This window comes from Bubalus kerabau, chromosome 2 (assembly GCF_029407905.1).
Source record: "Bubalus kerabau isolate K-KA32 ecotype Philippines breed swamp buffalo chromosome 2, PCC_UOA_SB_1v2, whole genome shotgun sequence".
NCBI lineage: Eukaryota > Metazoa > Chordata > Mammalia > Artiodactyla > Bovidae > Bubalus > Bubalus kerabau.
This window is the reverse complement of record NC_073625.1, coordinates 72,608,232-72,626,345: the sequence shown is the minus strand read 5'-3', so window position 1 is coordinate 72,626,345 and position 18,114 is coordinate 72,608,232. Positions and strand designations below refer to the sequence as shown.

The 18,114-nt window shown below is 36.4% G+C and overlaps 1 protein-coding gene across 1 annotated transcript in view; it reads left to right on the top strand.

Moving 5' to 3' along the window:
* ROBO1 (roundabout guidance receptor 1) overlaps nucleotides 1-18,114 on the top strand; it is a 1,262,210-nt gene that overhangs the window by 1,093,973 nt on the left and 150,123 nt on the right. Inside the window, exon 5 of the mRNA XM_055567829.1 lies at nucleotides 17,371-17,528. Coding sequence (XP_055423804.1) covers nucleotides 17,371-17,528 — 158 coding nt within the window. The remainder of the gene's footprint in view (nucleotides 1-17,370; nucleotides 17,529-18,114) is intronic.

Genomic DNA, 18,114 nt, shown 5'->3' with positions numbered 1-18,114 from the left:
TTGATAAAGGATATGTGATTAAAATTGATAGCTAAAGTTGTCATTCTTTTTCTAGTTTTTATTGTAACTTTTAGTTAAAGAAGTGTTGATTGAGAGAGAACTTGTACTACCTATATTTCAAGGAACCTAGGAGAAGGAAATGGCACCCCACTCCAGTATTGTTGCCTGGAAAACCCCATGGACGGAGAAGCCTGGTAGGCTACAGTCCATGGGGTTGCAGAGAGTCGGACTGGACTGAGCGACTTCACTTTTGCTTTTCACTTTCATGCATTGGAGAAGGAAATGGCAACCCACTCCAGTATTCTTGCCTGGAGAACCCCAGGGACAGAGGAGCCTGGTGGGCTGCCATCTGTGGGGTCGCACAGAGTCGGACACGACTGATGTGACTTAGCAGCAGCAGCAGCAGCACATATTTAGAAAACAGGTTTATCAACATAATTAAAATAGAAACAAGAGTTTTATGATCCTCAGAGATTTTATTGAGTAGTTGTAAACTACTTGGTTAAAAAAAAATAGTAACAACTTTCAGCACATAGAAAATAAAAAGATTTTAAAATAGTCAGAAAAGCAGAAGTTACGGCTGCTCCTTGTAGAAAAACAAAACCTTATATACATTTAATTTACAAGAAATATTGCTGTTCCAACTGGGGACTATTAAAGAATAAAACTAATCCAAAGCTTGCCAGCATTGCAGAGAAACTGAGAGGTTCCTTTGTAATTATTTGAGGTCCTTGAAGTTGCTAATAGTTTTATAGTTATTTAAGTTAGTTGTAGGGTATTTTAAAGAATGGGTCAGCTACCCTGGTCCCTAGAACCATTTGTTCCTCATTATAAGCAGAAGTCTTGTAATCTCCAGAGAAAACATTTGTCTCTCTTTAGCATTACACTGGGTTTTTGCTTATTTAGTTCCCATTTTGAGTACTGATCATTTAAAATTGTACTTTGATCTGTTAGATCATAGATAATTTATTCAACTCATGAAAATAATAATGACATTTGGTTTGGATTGTTTTATCTTCAAATGTTACAAATAAGCATATAAGCCATTTTAGCATCAGCTTAAATTAATGACATTTAAGCAAGTTTTGTCCAAGGAAGATGATTCATGTGTATTCATGAGGTTCTGTTCCTTCTGGGCCTTTCAGTAGTGGCTCCCATTGTGATAGAAATGAGTTCTCTAAGGCTGGCAACTAGACTTGTGGGTGTGTAGGCTTAGCCATCTTGGAGCAAGTGGTCTTCAAATCAGAATACCTATGCATTTTAAAGGTGTATGGGTATGGTTGTTTTCCATTTTCCAGATTCTCATTCTCCTTTTATGTCATTTCTAAAACTGAGGTACCTGAAGCCTTGCTTGTGGATTCCCCTCTCTCCCCTACTTGGTTTCCATATTTGCCCTTCTTTCACTTCTGTAAGGGAAATACTGGGTTGGGCAATAAGTTTGTTCAGATTTTTCCAAATATGCTACGACAGGAAATTCCAAGTGAAGTTTTCAGCCAACACAATACATACCTGAACATCCTGAATCTGTCTATGGTGCACCTACAGAGCTGTAAAAACCTCCAGGGTGGTGAACACAAGACTAGTTCCAGATTTCCTAATTTCAAAGCAGAGAACTGTGATTGGCTGATCAATAGCCAACAACAAATCTTTCAGCTTTATCCTCAAGCATATGGCATGAGGAGAAAGTTGGGTGTGAATTGGAATGGAAATACAAGTTAAATGAGTCAAAATGAATAATATTAATATCAAATTTGCAGCTTAAAAAAGAGCTTATTTATATATCTATTTAAATAGATCATGGTGGGCATTAATTCAGGGTGGTCTTTATGGTTCGTCACGTGTGCATGTGTGGTAAGGAGCTGAGTTGTGTCCAACTCTTTTACAACCCCAAGGACTATAGCCCACCAGCTTCCTCTATCCATGGGATTTTCCAGATAAGCATACTTGAATGGGTTGCCATGCCCTACTCCAGGGGATCTTCCCAACCTAGGGATCAAACTCATGTCTCCTGCTTTGCAGGTGGATTCTTAACTGCTGAACCACCAGGGAAGCCCCCATATGGTTTGTTAAATGCACTTAAAAGAGACACAGAATTTTTATTTTGAATTTACTGTTCACAATGTACCAGAAATTTAAATTTTTACCATCACTTAAACTTTCAAGTATCAGTTTTGAGATATCGTAAGAATACATGGTCTTCCAAATTATTGGAAGGGACCCCAGTAAATGGATTTGTGAGGACCAAGAAATTGGGCCTTGTTAGGTAGAGTAGAACAACACGTAAAATGTGCCTTCATACAATTGAAATCATAGAGTTAGGACTTTAAAATAAAGAATTACACAGCAGCTTTTAACTGCTGTGGGCTTCCAGGGTAGCTCAAATGGTAAAGAATCTGCCTGCAGTGCGGGAGACCTGGGTTGCATCTCTGGGTTGGGAAGATCCCCCTGGAGAAGGCAATGGCAACCCACTCCAGTATTTTTGCCTGGAGAATCCCATGGACAGAGGAGCCTGGTGGGCTACGCCATGGAGTCACAAAGAGTCAAACACAACTGAACATCTAAAACTTGCTTTTAACTGCTGTGAACTGACTTGAGACGCAACTTTGGCCAGAGTTTCTTGTCATTGCCTCACTGGCTGGTTATAGCTCCCCAGGATTTTAAATTGGCCTCCTGCACTGTGGATTGCTAGTGTTTTACAAAAACTCACCAAAGATTTTCACTGAGGTTCAGATGAAGAGCTGTGGAAATGTGCTGTCTATAAGAGGGGATGAACCTCCATTGTAAACAGTTTTCATTTCCTTTGTCTGATGTAAAGAGAAACATAAACACAATAGCAGTAATTCACGATTCAAGATTTTTTTCAGTTCAGTTCAGTCGCTCAGTCTTGTCTGACTCTTCGCAAACCCATGGACTGCAGCACGCCAGTCTTCCCTGTTTATCACCAACTCCAGGAGTTTACCCAAACTCATGTCCATTAAGTCAGTGATGCCATCCAACCATCTCATCCTCTGTCGTCGTCCCCTTCTCTTCCTGCCTTCAATCTTTCCCAACATCAGGGTCTTTTCAAATAAGTCAGGTCTTTGCATCAGGTGGCCAAAGTATTGGAGTTTCAGCTTCAACATCAGTCCTTCTAATGAATATTCAGGACTGATTTCCTTTAGGATGGACTGGTTGGATCTCCTTGCAGTCCAAGGGACTCTCAAGAGTCTTCTCCAACACCACAGTTCAAAAGCTCAATTCTTCGGCACTCAGCTTTCTTTATAGTCCAACTCTCACATCCATATATGACTACTGGAAGATTTTTTTATAGAGTGACTTTTATTTTTATTGCATTGTTTTATCATGTTCAATAGTTGTTTCTTTGGCATCTGATACTTCTTGAGGAGGCGTACATTTTATATTCTGTAAAACGCTGAAAGTTATGGATAAAGATAACAATGGTTAATAAGAATTATAAAATGATTTGCTTTTCTACTAATTTAATCTCTGGTACCTTAAGGCAGGGCTTGTTAGCATGACTCTAACTATCATGCTAAAAGAGGTCTTAAACTTTGCCAAAGAGCTGAAGGCTGAGTGAATTCTCCCAGGGGCTGTGTAGTTTGTTAGGAAAAGGCAGCTCACACAGCTACACAATTGCGTGTTTGTTATATTCCTTGGAGATTGAAAGCTCTGTTAGGTACTTGGCATTATTATTCTGAAGCCCCAGACAGCCTGAGATAGGGGAAGATATGAGGAATTAACAGATCTGAAACTGATTATGTTGGGAAATGGTAACAGTGATTTAGGGCAGATTGTCACCAATTAAAGACTTCTTTTGTTTAGTTAATACGTCTCTGTGTGTGCTATTTAGACTTAATTTTTTCCTGTCACTTAAATATTCCCTTCATTTGGAGTTGGGGGGAGAGGATGTTATAATAGGCAATTTAATTATGCTGCTCTAAGATACATTAGTGAGAATAGTTTGGTTGCTTTTTTTTTTTTTCCATTTTGTTTTTGTTTTTAAATCCAATAGCTGTTTACTCTGGCTCTTTCTGATTACTGGAGAGGTTTTAATGAGATCATTTTAAACTGTGAGGATTTTGCTCCCTTGAGACTGTTACCATTAGACTCCCCATAAAATCTGAAAACTTAGTTCTTCTCCTGTTTAGCTGCTGGCATCTTAAGTTTGAGAGGGTAAAGAAACACCTGGATTTTTTTTTTACAACCACCTTTTTTCTTTTTTCCCCAGCAAATATTTCAATTAGAAAACATTCTGATCTTTCTCAGGCACTTAAAATGATTTTATGAAAACAAGCTATGAAAATAATTGTTTCAAGATCTAGTCCTACTATGTCCAGTCTTTCATTTGTACAACCTTGAGTCCTGTTCGTGACTGACTTTGGGTCCTTGTTTGCAATTGAGGGTAACTGTGGAAGTGGGGGAGTTTGTACTTAGAGTTTATAAACTTAGGGCTTTAAAAGCTCATAGGCCTGTTTTAGGTATTATCTTAAGTGCAAGGAATGAAAACTCCTCCACATTCCAGTTCTAAATGACAGTGTTTGAAATGGCACAAATGTGGAGTTCTTTTATGAACTGCTGAGGAGACAAACTCAGATCTGAGTATCCATCTCCTAGAAGGCTAATAGTTATTGTTTAGTCACTAAGTTTTATCTGACTCCATTGCAACTTCATGGACCGTAGCTGGCCAGGCTCCTCTGTCCATGGGATTTCCCAGGCTGGAAAGAATACTGGAGTGAGATGCCATTTCCTTTTCCAGGGGATCTTCCCAAGCCAGGGACTGAGACTGGGTCTACTGCATGTGCAGGCTCTTGTATCCCACAGAATCCAAGTCTAAAAACATGAATCCAGGGTTATCACTTAACTAGCTACAGACAATATAGCTATAGGAGCAGGGGAGATGTACTTACCCTCTCATATGCCAGTTTACCACTAGAACTGAATTTCTTGGTAGGGCAGCCCCAGTTGGAGGAATGAAACAGTATCCCCTTTATCTGTTTTGTACATGAAACTTTTCTGTAAAGTTTTGATTGGACAAGGCACGTTGTGACCAAAAAAAAAGAAGAGAAAAAACCCAAATAAGTGCCTTGAAAGCAGAGATCAACCATGTCTTGTTTATCTTATTAGCCACCACCTCTCAGTGCAATGCCTAATATTTTTATTAAATGAATGACTAAATGAGTGAATCACCTACCCTTAATAATTTCATGATTCAGAATTTTTCCAGGGCATTTTACCCTGCTTTAAAGATTTTGTAAACTTCTGACAAATGGGAATATTCTGATTATTCTAATTATGTAATAATATTTATTATGTTGTTGACTATCATATATTTAAATAGTAAATTAAGCTTACTTGATGGCAGTCCTGAGAAATGCCGTAATGTTTTGAGTTGTTTTCTTTTCTGAACAAAATGACTAAGTGAGTTTTTACTAATTTGCTGCAACGTATGGAGGTCAAAACAATAGTTAATGATCTATATATATGTCTATATATAATGACCTATATATAGGTAATATATATCATATACCTCACTCATATATGGTCACATATATGTATATACATGTATGAAATCAAAGTAGAATAGTTTTTCTCATATTTTCAGCTTAAAATTATATGCATCAAACTAAATTGAAATTTGTCATCCTAATAATTATAATATAGATTAATTGATAGAGAGATATGAGTTACCAATTGAGATTTGGCATATGGTGGCATTAAGGTTTAAACAGGTAAAAAATGAGTCCTGATTATTGATAGAGAGATATGAGTTACCAATTGAGATTTGGCATATGGTGGCATAAAGGTTTAAACAGGTAAAAAATGAGTCCTGCCTTAAATACTAAGGGGCAGAATTTGAAACTATAGTGTTTTTTAATCTATAGAGAAGTATTTATATTAATCTCTGAAATTATCTAGTTTTATATATATATTTTAAGATATATAGTACATGTATATATATATTATATACATATGCACATGTGTGTGTGTGTGTGTGTGTGTGTATATATATATATGGATTTCCTAGGTGCACAGTGGAAAAGAATCCACCTGCCCGTGCAGGAAACGCTGGTTCAATCCCTGGGTTGGGAAGATGCCCCAGGGTAGGAAATGGAAACCCACTCCAGTATCCTTACCTAGAGAATTCCATGGACAGAGGAGCTTGGCAGGCTGCAATCCCTGGGGTCACAAAGAGTCAGACACGACTGAGCATCTAAGCACACACATATAATGTAATGTATACCTTAAATGGTATATGGTTTTATGTCATATATACTTTAAAATGCCATGTTCAGTTCCTCAAAACAGAAACCTGGGTATCATTTTTGGCATCTTTCTTCCAACTTCAGTCACTCAGGAAGCTATTTTGTGTTTTTCTTCCAGCACATACCTCTCCTTTTCCTTTAGCACTTATTCTGTGTCATTATAGTTGTATAAAACCATCCTCATTTTTTCCCTTAATTACTACAATTGGTCTCTCCACTTCAGTTCTTATTTCCCTCTTCATTTCATTGTCAGAGCCACTAAAATGAATATTTAAGTGTGATAATTCCAGCTCTGCTTAAAAACCACTGAAGTGGCTTTCCATGGCAATGGAAATAAAAGCTGAGCCTCTATCAGGAATGCTGTGGGTAGCAAATCCAAGTACCCCTTCTCTTACCAGTGTCGTGGTGCGGCACTGCCAACCTGTCCCCTGGCAGAGTGTGAATTTTTTAAAGATTCTTTCTTCAACCTAGATTATTTCCCCTGCCTGCAATTCACTTCTCTAGGATAAGTTCTACTCAGTTTTCAGGCTTTAACTGTTTATTAAACAGGCTTTAAACTGTTTTTTCACTTTAACTGTTATTTAAATGATGTCCCTCATTAGTTCCTCACACAGCAGTACTATTCTTTTCCTTCATGGCATGTATCACGTTTATAGTTGTATATCTATGCGTGTGTTTAGCTGACTATTGTCTGTCTCCTCCCCATACCTTGGTCACTATGAATGTTAGCGCTATTTCAGATACTTAGCTTCAGAATACTTAGCTTCAGAAGGTGTATTGTAAACATTTATGTTCTGAATGCTGCTACATCTTAGGCATTGTTTTAGGCACTGGCTACGTAGATTGATAAAAACAAACTTCTTGTTCTCATGGAGTTGACAGTTAAATACAAAAAGCGATACAATAAAAAGATAAGTATATTCCTTTGATCAAGGACTCTCAGTGCAGGATGCTAAACAGAAAGTTGGATGTTATGAAAGAAAGAACACATGTCTCTCTTGCCCCAATCAGGGTCCCATACCTCAGATAGCCTCATTCTGTCTGTGTTTTTTTAACCCTGCCAGGCTACTCCTGAATGTGACTTTTGCTCTGGCACTTAGAAACCCTCATCAATGGCATTCTTTGTCCTCCTTTCCATTTGTACTGGCAGCTGAGAAATTTGGCAATTCCTTACATAGTGAGTAATAGTAATACTTCTTTGCAGATGTAATGCACTATATAAATGGCAAGTCCTGTATAAACACTAAATAATTAGTCTTTGTAATAACCCTAACAAGATAGGGTGTAAAATTCTCTGTTTTGTATAGAAATACTGAGCCATTGTGAATTAAATTTGTGGGCTAGTAGCGGGATACATGTGGTTACTCTGAAATTCCTGACTTCTGTTTTTTTGACTCCCAAATAAGCGCTATCTACAAATGGTGTTTTCCAAATGCTGCACTTTTCATTAATAAATCCATTTAGATTATAGTTGAAAGTGTGTAAAATTCAAACATCTAGTAAGCTACTGACATCTTTAAATGAGAACATACGATTTTAGCAACCTAACTCTGGCAGTTCATTTTTTAATAAATCTCCCAGATAGCAAGTCTATTGAATATTAACTGTTTAAACGTTGATACTTATGGAGGTACATACACCTTTCCGTGGAATGCATCATGGGTTTAATGTAAGTCGAGTATGTAATGTAAGTCGAGTATGTAATGTAAGTCGAGTATGTAATGTAAGTCGAGTATGTAATGTAAGTCGAGTATGTAATGTAAGTTGAGTATGCCAAACTTCCCTCCTCTCTGTCCTGATGACTTGGTGCGAGTGTAATAAGCTCTAGGGTGCCTCTTGAAGCACACATGAGTCCCGAAGTAGAATAATGAAACCAGAAAGCAAAGACTGCAATGAGCCATGAGGACTTTTCCTAGGAAGTGTCATCATTTTGCTGCCCATGTTTCTGCAGAATGGGAATGTAGTTTAAGCTTGGACCCAACCCGGAATTCTAGCTATGATTTTTAAAAGAGCAAGGATGGCCTGTCCCCATTGCTGCTACCCAGCAGAGCACAGACGCATACAGCTGTGTTTAAGCCTGTTGCTCCATTACATGTTGTTTAAAACAAAAACCATTGGTTTGGACATATAAACACTATTGATACTGTGTATAAAATAGATAACTAATGAGAACCTTCTGTATAGCTCAGGGAACCCTACTCAGTGTTCTGTGGTGACCTAAATGGGAAGGAAGTCCAAAAAAGAGGGGCCATATATATATATATATATATATATATATATATATACACATACATACATATAGGTGATTCACTTTGCTGTAGAGTAGAAATTAACACAATATTGTAAAAGAACTATACTCCAATAATTCTTTTTAAAGAACCAAGCAAAAAATAATACACTACTATTAATTACTTTCATTTTGGTACTAACTTCTCTATTTGCAGGGCTCTGTATTCATTGCTAGTTAAGACTGAGTGATACTTGACATCCATCCTTACTATGTTACTTTTTCAGAATGTACACTTTTTTATTTAAGTACTGCTATAAAAGCTTCAGTAGTTGAGAAAATAAGTGCTTTAAACAGCATATTTTCTTCCAGGATCTTAAGCAAAGCATAATTTAAGGTTTCAAAATAAAGTTGCATGCTATACAAATCACAAGTGGGAGATGATGTAATTATTGAAGAGCATTCATAGATATATATTCAGATTTAAAAAGTAAATGTGCACCCTTTAGGAAACAATCATGACTAAATCATAACTTTATACAGAATTGATGTGTACATGCATGATTTTAAAAATAAAATGCCTTAGCTTTAGAATATGATGCTATAAAGATAATACTTCATGAAAGATTATTCTATATGTTATCATTTTAGTTTTTTCAATTGGTTAATATATCTTTCTGTACAGTCATGCTTTTCTTGAAATGCTTTTATAAGTTTAGAATTATGATTTTATTTTGAGAAATGTTAAGGAGTTTTGAAAACTTTTGTACCCCAGATAACACTTTGCTCTTCTGGGTAATGTTGTGAGCTTAAAAAATAAGAATGCAAATAGTTATAAAGGCAATGTTGATACACTTCCATAGCTGGATCCTAAAGGATATATCTGAGTACAAAGTAACCTGCAGTAAATCTTATTGTATTACCATTTCCTGACAAGGTTAAGATTAATGTTGTTTCTTGACCTACTTCACCATTTATGTAAACTGCACTGCAAGAAAAATACAAAACCTATGCCAATTTTCATAAAAGCTTAGCACAGATGCCAAGCACAAAGTATGTGCTCAGTACAAATGTGTTAAAAAGGGAATGATAGTTATTTTAAAATTAAGTACCGTTTACTTGTATTAACTAGGCATTTAGATAGATAAATAAAAGTATCTATAATATACTATAAAAAGTATCTATAATCTATAATATAATCTCTGCCAGTTAAAGACAAGATAAGCAATTAGTGATTTTGAAAGCAATTGAAGTGGTACATTGTAACCCAGGCAGGCTGTCTCTGAGCATCCTTGAAGTTGTCCTCTTTGGGAATATACTTCCTCATTTATTTTCTCCTCAACTATGCCCTATTTTTAAGGGTTTCTTTTGTTGTTTTTTTTTTTTTTTTCTTTCCCTGTCAACAGCTTACTCCTATTTGCTGTGAGGCTTCATTTCACTGGCAAAGTAGTCTTTTTAAATAGAAAGACAAATTCCCAGGACTGCATATTATCTTCCTCTGCTTTTCCCAAGACACTCACTTGTAATTAAAATGTCCGTATTTAATTAAAATGCGTATTATTGTGCAGCTTTTGCAATCATTTTGTTGTTGAAATAGAATAATAAAAGCATGACATATGTAGTAAAAGTGTGACACATGTCTTCTGAATGATTTCTAATTCTCAGTATGCTACTGAAAATATGCAGTGGCCTCTTCCAAGCGTGGAGAAGTCTGAGAAAATACAAAAATGCAGAATATGTTCAGAGGTAGCCTTTTGTTTAAGTGTCAAGCAGGATATTTCTCATGCAACTTCGGTTCTAAAGGGAAAAGCTTGAAGTATTCATTATAGCTATGTATTTGGAATTGTGCACATGCTATTAAGACTAGATATAATCAAGCTGATCGAAAAGTGTCCTTGATAGACTCTGCTCCTCTCTTTACAAATTCTTTATTCGTAAAACAAAACCAATAAGGTCACTTTTTGATAGCTTTGGTATGAGGATTAAATGAGTAGATACCTGGCATGTTTCCTTATATAGTAAGTGTCCAATAAATGTCACTCATTACTAACATTATTATTATACTGCTAACATTATCATTATTATTATTATTTATGTGATGAGCTTCTCTCCTCCTGAGGAGGCTTAGATGATTAATTTCTAAAAGAAGAAGTTTGGATTCCACATCTCTTAGTCCCCTAACTACACCAAGATTCTGAGATTCATGTAACCAGAGTATTATAGTTCACAGCTGCTCACCACATGATTAAGAAACAAAATTAATTTTAGGAGCATTTGAACCTCAACAAAATCGGGTAGTCATGAGACTGCAGTGCACTGGTATACAATCACTGGTAAATCAAACCTTCTGTAATAATGAAGTGGATTTGCTGCAAATAGATTAGACAGGAAAATTTCATTTTACAGTAAAATGGTGGCAAGTAAAACATTTTAAAAAGAGAACTGCCTTGAAAATCAGGTTGCAAATGTTCTGTTTTGGTCTCTTCCTGACAAATAACACAGGCTAGTGACAAAGTTGGGACTCAGTTGCCTCTAATTGCGATATGAATTACATGTTATCAAAGACCACTGCCCTTTCTGTTATTTTATGCTTCATTCAGTTCTAAGATTTCCCACAATGTGTGTATTGCAAATATTAAAATCTCCATGAAACTTAAAGTTTCTATTTGACTTTATTGCCACATGTCTTTTCAGTATTAGCCAAATAGGTTGCCAAATCACCACTGAGTTTTAGAATCCTTTTCTGAAAACATATTCAGTTAATCTGACTACTGCATTACAATTGATGTGCAGTTCAGTTCAGTTCAGTCGCTCAGTCGTGTCCGACTCTTTGCAACCCCATGAACCACAGCATGCCAGGCCTCCCTGCCCATCACCAACTCCCGGAGTCCACCCAAACCCATGTCCATCGAGTCGATGATGCCATTCAACCATCTCATCCTCTGTCGTTCCCTTCTCCTCTTGCCTTCAATCTTTTCCCAGCATCAGGGTCTTTTCCAGTGAGTCAGCTCTTCGCATCAGGTAGCCCAAAGTATTGGAGTTTCAGCCTCAACATCAGTCCTTCCAATGAACACCCAGGGCTGATCTCCTTTAGGATGGACTGGTTGGATCTCCTTGCAGTCCAAGGGACTCTCAGGAGTCTTCTCCAACACCACAGTTCAAAAGCATCAATTCTTTGGCACTCAGCTTTCTTTATAGTCCAACTCTCACATCCATACATGACTACTGGAAAAACCATAGCCTTGACTAGACAGACCTTTGTTGGCAAAGTAATGTCTCTGCTTTTTAATGTGCTGTCTAGGTTGGTCATAACATTCCTTCCAAGGAGTAAGCGTCTTTTAATTTCATGGCTGCAGTCACCATCTGCAGTGATTTTGGGGCCCCCCAAAGTAAAGTCTGACACTGTTTCCACTGTTTCCCCATCTATTTCCCATGACGTGATGGGACCAGATGCCATGATCTTAGTTTTCTGAATGTTGAGTTTTAAGCCAGCTTTTTCACTCTCCTCTTTCACTTTCATCAAGAGGCTCTTTAGTTCTTCACTTTCTGCCATAAGGGTGGTGTCATCTGCATATCTGGGGTTATTGATATGTGATGTATGGCTTTTCAAAAACAAAATGATTATATGTTTTGTTTTATTTTGGTTTAAAGAATAAACTTTAACTGGTCATTCTTTTTAGACCAAAAAGTTTCCCGAGAGTCAAAGATTCAGTGAAGCATATGTTTGTTTGTTTGTTTTCCAATTTAATTGAATGAAGGAAAATGAAAAGGAGTTGAGCCAAATGGCATGTACCAACCTGTAAACATAAAACAATTAGATAAATATGGAAGAAATATAATATTAGATGAAACTGGGATTTAACAGTTTTTAAGTGATATCTACTTGAATCTATTATATATGCTATTTGCTCTCTTTTAATATTTAAATTGATATTAAATCTTGTTTTCAAAAGTTAGTTCCATATTTTAAAATTTCGTACTATTCAAGTCAAAAAACATTTGAAAATATACACTTCAATCACTAGAGAAGTTAGAGAAGAAAAGGTGATTTTTAAAAAATATCTAGTTTTGATTTTACTCACGGATATGATTGGTTTTTCTGCCAAGATATTGCCAATCATTTGAATTCAGTTTTTATTTTAATCACTTAAATACACATATTAATTAAGAAAATTGGATAATTTAACTAAAAGTTCATATAATTTTATAATGTGACATGTACTTTTTTTCCCCCAAAAGGAAATGTTCATGGCAAGTAAGAAGAAAAGTTGCTTTTACAGAAGAGAGAAAAAAACTTAATTTCATAACTTTATGCAGTGTTGGCTGTAGCCATAGGCAATGCTGGAGTTTTATGTTTTACAGCTGCAAAAATAATTACATGAGCATTATCTAAGCAATGATCTTTAATGGATTATATTTTGTTAGCTTTTCATTATATACTATAAAAACCCAAATAACATAGTAAATGGAAAAAAAAACTTGATTTATCTGACTTAGATCTTTGATATTTTTGAAAGACATTTTGTTATTCATTGGTTTATTTGAGATATGATCTCAATTTGTAAATAAGATATAGTGTTACTAAATTGGTTTTTAGCTTACCAAGCAGAAAAGTTGTACAAACTATTTTTATTTGAAAATTATGTTACTTTTGCATGTATCAAGAGTTTTAAATATTTTCAGAAGTGTTATCTTCGATTTAATAATGTGATCCAGCAAAAGCACATACTGTTTGTTAAGGTCAATTCATTTGCTTTTTTAATAAACCTTACATTTTATTTGTGGCACATCTTAACACATAATAGTAATATAAGTTCATGAATGGTGGAAGTCTTTGTACTCTGTTCATTTATAATGCACTAACAGTAGCTGCAAGTTTCAGTTCAACATGGTTTCTCTTTGTGTCTATGTAATAGATATTTTATTACAATTAATAACTATTGTGTCTACTGAAGTTAGACTTACAACAGTGTGGTGTGATCATATTTCCTTTTTCCTTTTACTTGTCTTTCCAAAGATGGAGACACAGGTCTCCTTCTTAAAGTGTTATTTTCCAAGTGTTAATATTGTTCTACTGTGCCCAGGTTTTCTTAATATATAGATGAAAATAATGGTTTTGTTTGAGTGAATATTATGGCTTACTCAGCTGTATGCACACAGTTAGCTGGCATCAAGGAAGGAAAAGTAGAGAACTGCAAGAGTCAAGTATTAGGATTTTGTAAGCCTCTAAGCTTATTTGAGGCTTGAAACCAAAATTTAAGGGTGACTTTTGAAATCATAGGTTTTTTTTCATTGTAGTACTTCATCCATGAAAATATTTTAAAATGCCACTGAAATGGAAAGACATTCATTCCAGTACAGAATTGTAGTATCAGATATTTAATTCAATAGATTTTTAAAGATAAATAATATTTATCACTTCAAACCTATGCAGTTAACATACTAATGAACATTTTGAGTATCAGGTTAAACTACTAAAATTAGTCACTTTATTACACACTGGGGGAAAAATGGGAGAAAGGTAGCTAACATTTTTGGACTTATCATTGAAGAGGGCATCTGCATGCCTGCTTTGTAAATATGGAAACGGAAGTGTTAAGTAATGTGTTTGAGATTTCCTACCCTGTAAGAAGCAGAGCTGTGATTTCAGACTAATGCCAAAAAATTAGGATTTCTTGATGTTAGCAAGATAATGAGGACAGTTATACTATATTAACTCTTTTTCAAATACATGTTTAATTTCCACATTTTATTCCAATAATTGCAAACTGAATAATGCTGTTTCAGAGTTTGTTAGTATTATATTAATATCCATATGAGCTTATAGTATGAACAGTTTCCTCTTCTAAAAACTATCTTTAGTAATATAAATGATGTTAATAGTATCTCCATCCTGTGCAGGTTTGAGAATTAAATAAAATAATATGTTGCTGTTGTTGTTTAGTCACCCAGTCATGTCCGACTCCTTGTGGCCCCGTGGAGTGCAGCATGCCAGGCCTCCCTGTCCCTCATCATCTCCTAGAGTTTGTCCAAGTTCATGTTCATTGCATCAGAGATGCCTTCCAGCCATCTCATCTTCTGATGCTCTCTTCTCTCCTTCTGCCCTCAATCTTTCCCAGCATCAGGGACTTTTTCCAATGAGTCATCTGTTCACATCAGATGACCAAAATACTGGAACTTCAGCTTCAGTATCAGTCCTTCCAGTGAATATTCAGGGTTGATCTTCCTTAAGATTGATTGGTTTGATCTCCTTGCTGTCCAAAGGACTTTCAGGAGTCTTCTCCAGCTCCACAATTCGAAAGCATCGATTCTTTGGTGTTCTGGCTTCTTTACAGTCCAACTCTCACAACCACTCATGACCAGTGGGAAGACCATAGCCTTGACAACACAGACCTTTGTCAGCAGAGTAATGTGTCTGCTTTTCAACACAGTCTAGGTTTGTCATCGCTTTCCTGCCAAGAAGCAATTGTCTTCTGCAGTCACCGTCCACAGTGATCTTGGAGCCCAAGAAGAGGAAATTTGTCACTACTTCCACCTTTTCCCCTTCTATTTGCCATGCAGTAATGGGGCCAGAAGGCAATGGCACCCCACTCCAGTACTCTTGCCTGGAAAATCCCATGGATGGAGGAGCCTGGTAGGCTGCAGTCCATGGGGTCTCGAAGAGTCAGACACGACTGAGTGACTTCACTTTCACTTTTTACTTTCATGCCTTGGAGAAGGAAATGGCAACCCGCTCCACTGTTCTTGCCTGGAGAATCCCAGGGACGGGGGAGCCTGGTAGGCTGCTGTCTATGGGGTCGCACAGAGTCAGACATGACTGAAGTGACTTAGCAGTAGCAATGAGGCCAGATGCCATGATCTTAGTTTTTTAATATTTAGTCTTAAGCCTGCTCTTTCACTCTCTTCCTTCACCCTCATCTTTAATTCCTTTTGTTTAGACTCTTTAGTTCCTTTTTGCTTTCTGCCATTTAGGGTGGTATAATCCACATATCTGAGGTTGTTGATGTTTCTCCTGCCTATCTTGATTCCAACTTGTAACTCATCCAGCCCAGCATTTCTCATGATGAGCTTAGCATATAGGTTAAACAAACTTGGTGACAACAGACAGCCCTGTACTCTTTTCTCGATCTTGAACCAATCAATTGTTCCATACAGGGTTCTAACTGTTGCTTCTTGCCCCGCATACAGGTTTCTCAGGAGACAGGTATTCCCATCTCTCTAGTTTGTCATGATCCACACAGTCAAAGGCTTTAGCGTAGTCAATAAAACAGAGATAGATGTTTTTCTGAATTTCCCTTGCTTTCTCTATAATCCAGTGAATGTTGGCAATTTGATCTCTAGTTCCTCTTCCTTTTTTACACCCAGGTTGGACATCTGGAAGTTCTTGGTTCACATAATGCTGAAGCCTAACATGCAAGATTTTAAGTATGACCTTACTAGCATGGTAGTTGAGTGTGATTGTCCAATGGTTAGCACATTCTTCGATACTACCCTTCTTGGAAACTGACCTTACTAGCATGGTAGATGAGTGTGATTGTCCAATGGTTAGCACATTCTTCGGTACTACCCTTCTTGGGAACTGACCTTACTAGCATGGTAGATGAGTGTGATTGTCCAATGGTTAGCACATTCTTCAGTACTACCCTTCTTGGGAACTGGGATGAGGACTGACCTTTACCAGTCCTGTGGCCACTGCTGTTTCTTCCAGATTTGCTGACATAATGAATGCAAAACCTTGATGGCATCATCCTTTTGGGATTTGAATAGCTCTGCTGGAATTTGATCACATTCAGTAGCTTTATTAACAGCAGTGCTTCTTAAGGCTCACTTGACTTCTCACTCCAGAATGTCTGGCTCTGGGTGACTAACCACACCACCATAGTAATCTGGTTCATTAAGATATTTTTTATATACTTCTTCCATGTATTCTTTCCATCTCTTCTTGACTCCTTCAGCATCTACTAGGTCTCTGCCATTTTTATCATTTATTGTGCCTTTGGGTGGAATGCTCCCTTGATGTTTCAGATTTTCCTTAAGAGATCTGTAGTCTTTCCGCTTTTGTTGTTTTCTTCTATTATTAATATGTACCCCCTACCAAATCCACAAAAACTGACAAATACAGAATATACAAGATGACATTGTTGGTAGCAATGCCAGTGTCATCATTGCTGCCTTTTATTTTTTTTTTTTTTTGTTTTAGTATTATTTTTTTTTTAATTTTATTTTATTTTTAAACTTAACATAACTGTATTAGATTTGCCAAATATCAAAATGAATCCGCCACAGGTATACCCTCACTCAGTGATAATGGAAAACACACAGTATTTTGAATTTAGTAATTTTGCAAATATGTCTAAAGTTTTTATAATGGGCATATTTAAATTGTAGTGATTAGATACTCTAATACACTAGTTTGAAATATCTTTAAAATACCTCAATCAAATCCATGTTGGAAGTATATTTTGCTTTAATATTTTTGCTTGCATGTGTATTTATTTAATAATAGAAAGCATTGCCCCAGTGTGTCATGTAAGTAAAAGGAGGATTCAATTATATTCATTAGTATATGGATGAGAAAATGTGGGCAGTAGTCAGAGAAAAAATGCAAGGAAGAGATAAGCCAGATGCTGTCAGGGTACTAGGCAGCAGAAAACACTTGCCCACTGGCCTATGAAGAATATCAAATTATCCCCATTGTGTGTGTAAGGCCAGATATCATTATTAAACTGCATACGTCTGTAAGTAGATATAGATTTTCCAGGATGTATTGAGATAGCTGTTAGTAGTTGTTTACTATAATAAATATCTCCTTTGTGAAGTTCAGAGAGAAGGGCTGTATATATCAGCATTGAGTGTAATGATTTAATCTTGTTCCTACAGTACTACGGGATGACTTCAGACAGAACCCTTCCGATGTCATGGTGGCCGTGGGAGAGCCTGCAGTGATGGAATGCCAGCCCCCACGAGGCCATCCCGAGCCCACCATTTCATGGAAGAAAGATGGCTCTCCACTGGATGATAAAGATGAAAGAATAACTGTGAGTATTTAATTCAGCAGTGGGGAACATTTATAAATCCAACTGTATGGATCTCCAACAAAGAAAAAGAGAAAAACGTGGATTCTTTTAAACACAGGACTGCAACAGCTCTCATTTTCGATTCTTCTTTAAAAGAAATGTTTTCATTCTCCCTGTATTGACATAAAAATAAAAGGAATATGCATGTTGTTTAGTTTGCTACTCAGTAAAAGAAAACTTTGATTTTACTGTCTGAGAGTTAACACTTCTATGTATCACATAATTATTTTAGTAACTCTGGTCATATCCCATTTCTAGATGTTATAGCAAAAAATTATAAATAGAATTCAGAAATACAGTATAATTTCCAGAAAGAAGCTTAAGTCACTTCAGAATTTTTATCTTTCGCCTTTTTAAATTGCTTTTGTGTTCTATAGAGTTTGATGTCATTTCTGAAAAGTAAAATCTTATTCTGAATGATGGTTATGATGGATTGGCCTCATTGCAAAATAAAATAATGTGACCTGATTATTGGATTTTGAATTTCTGCTGTGATGCGAGTAGAGAAGTAAGCCATCTGTAATAAGTAATGATGCGTTTTTTTTTC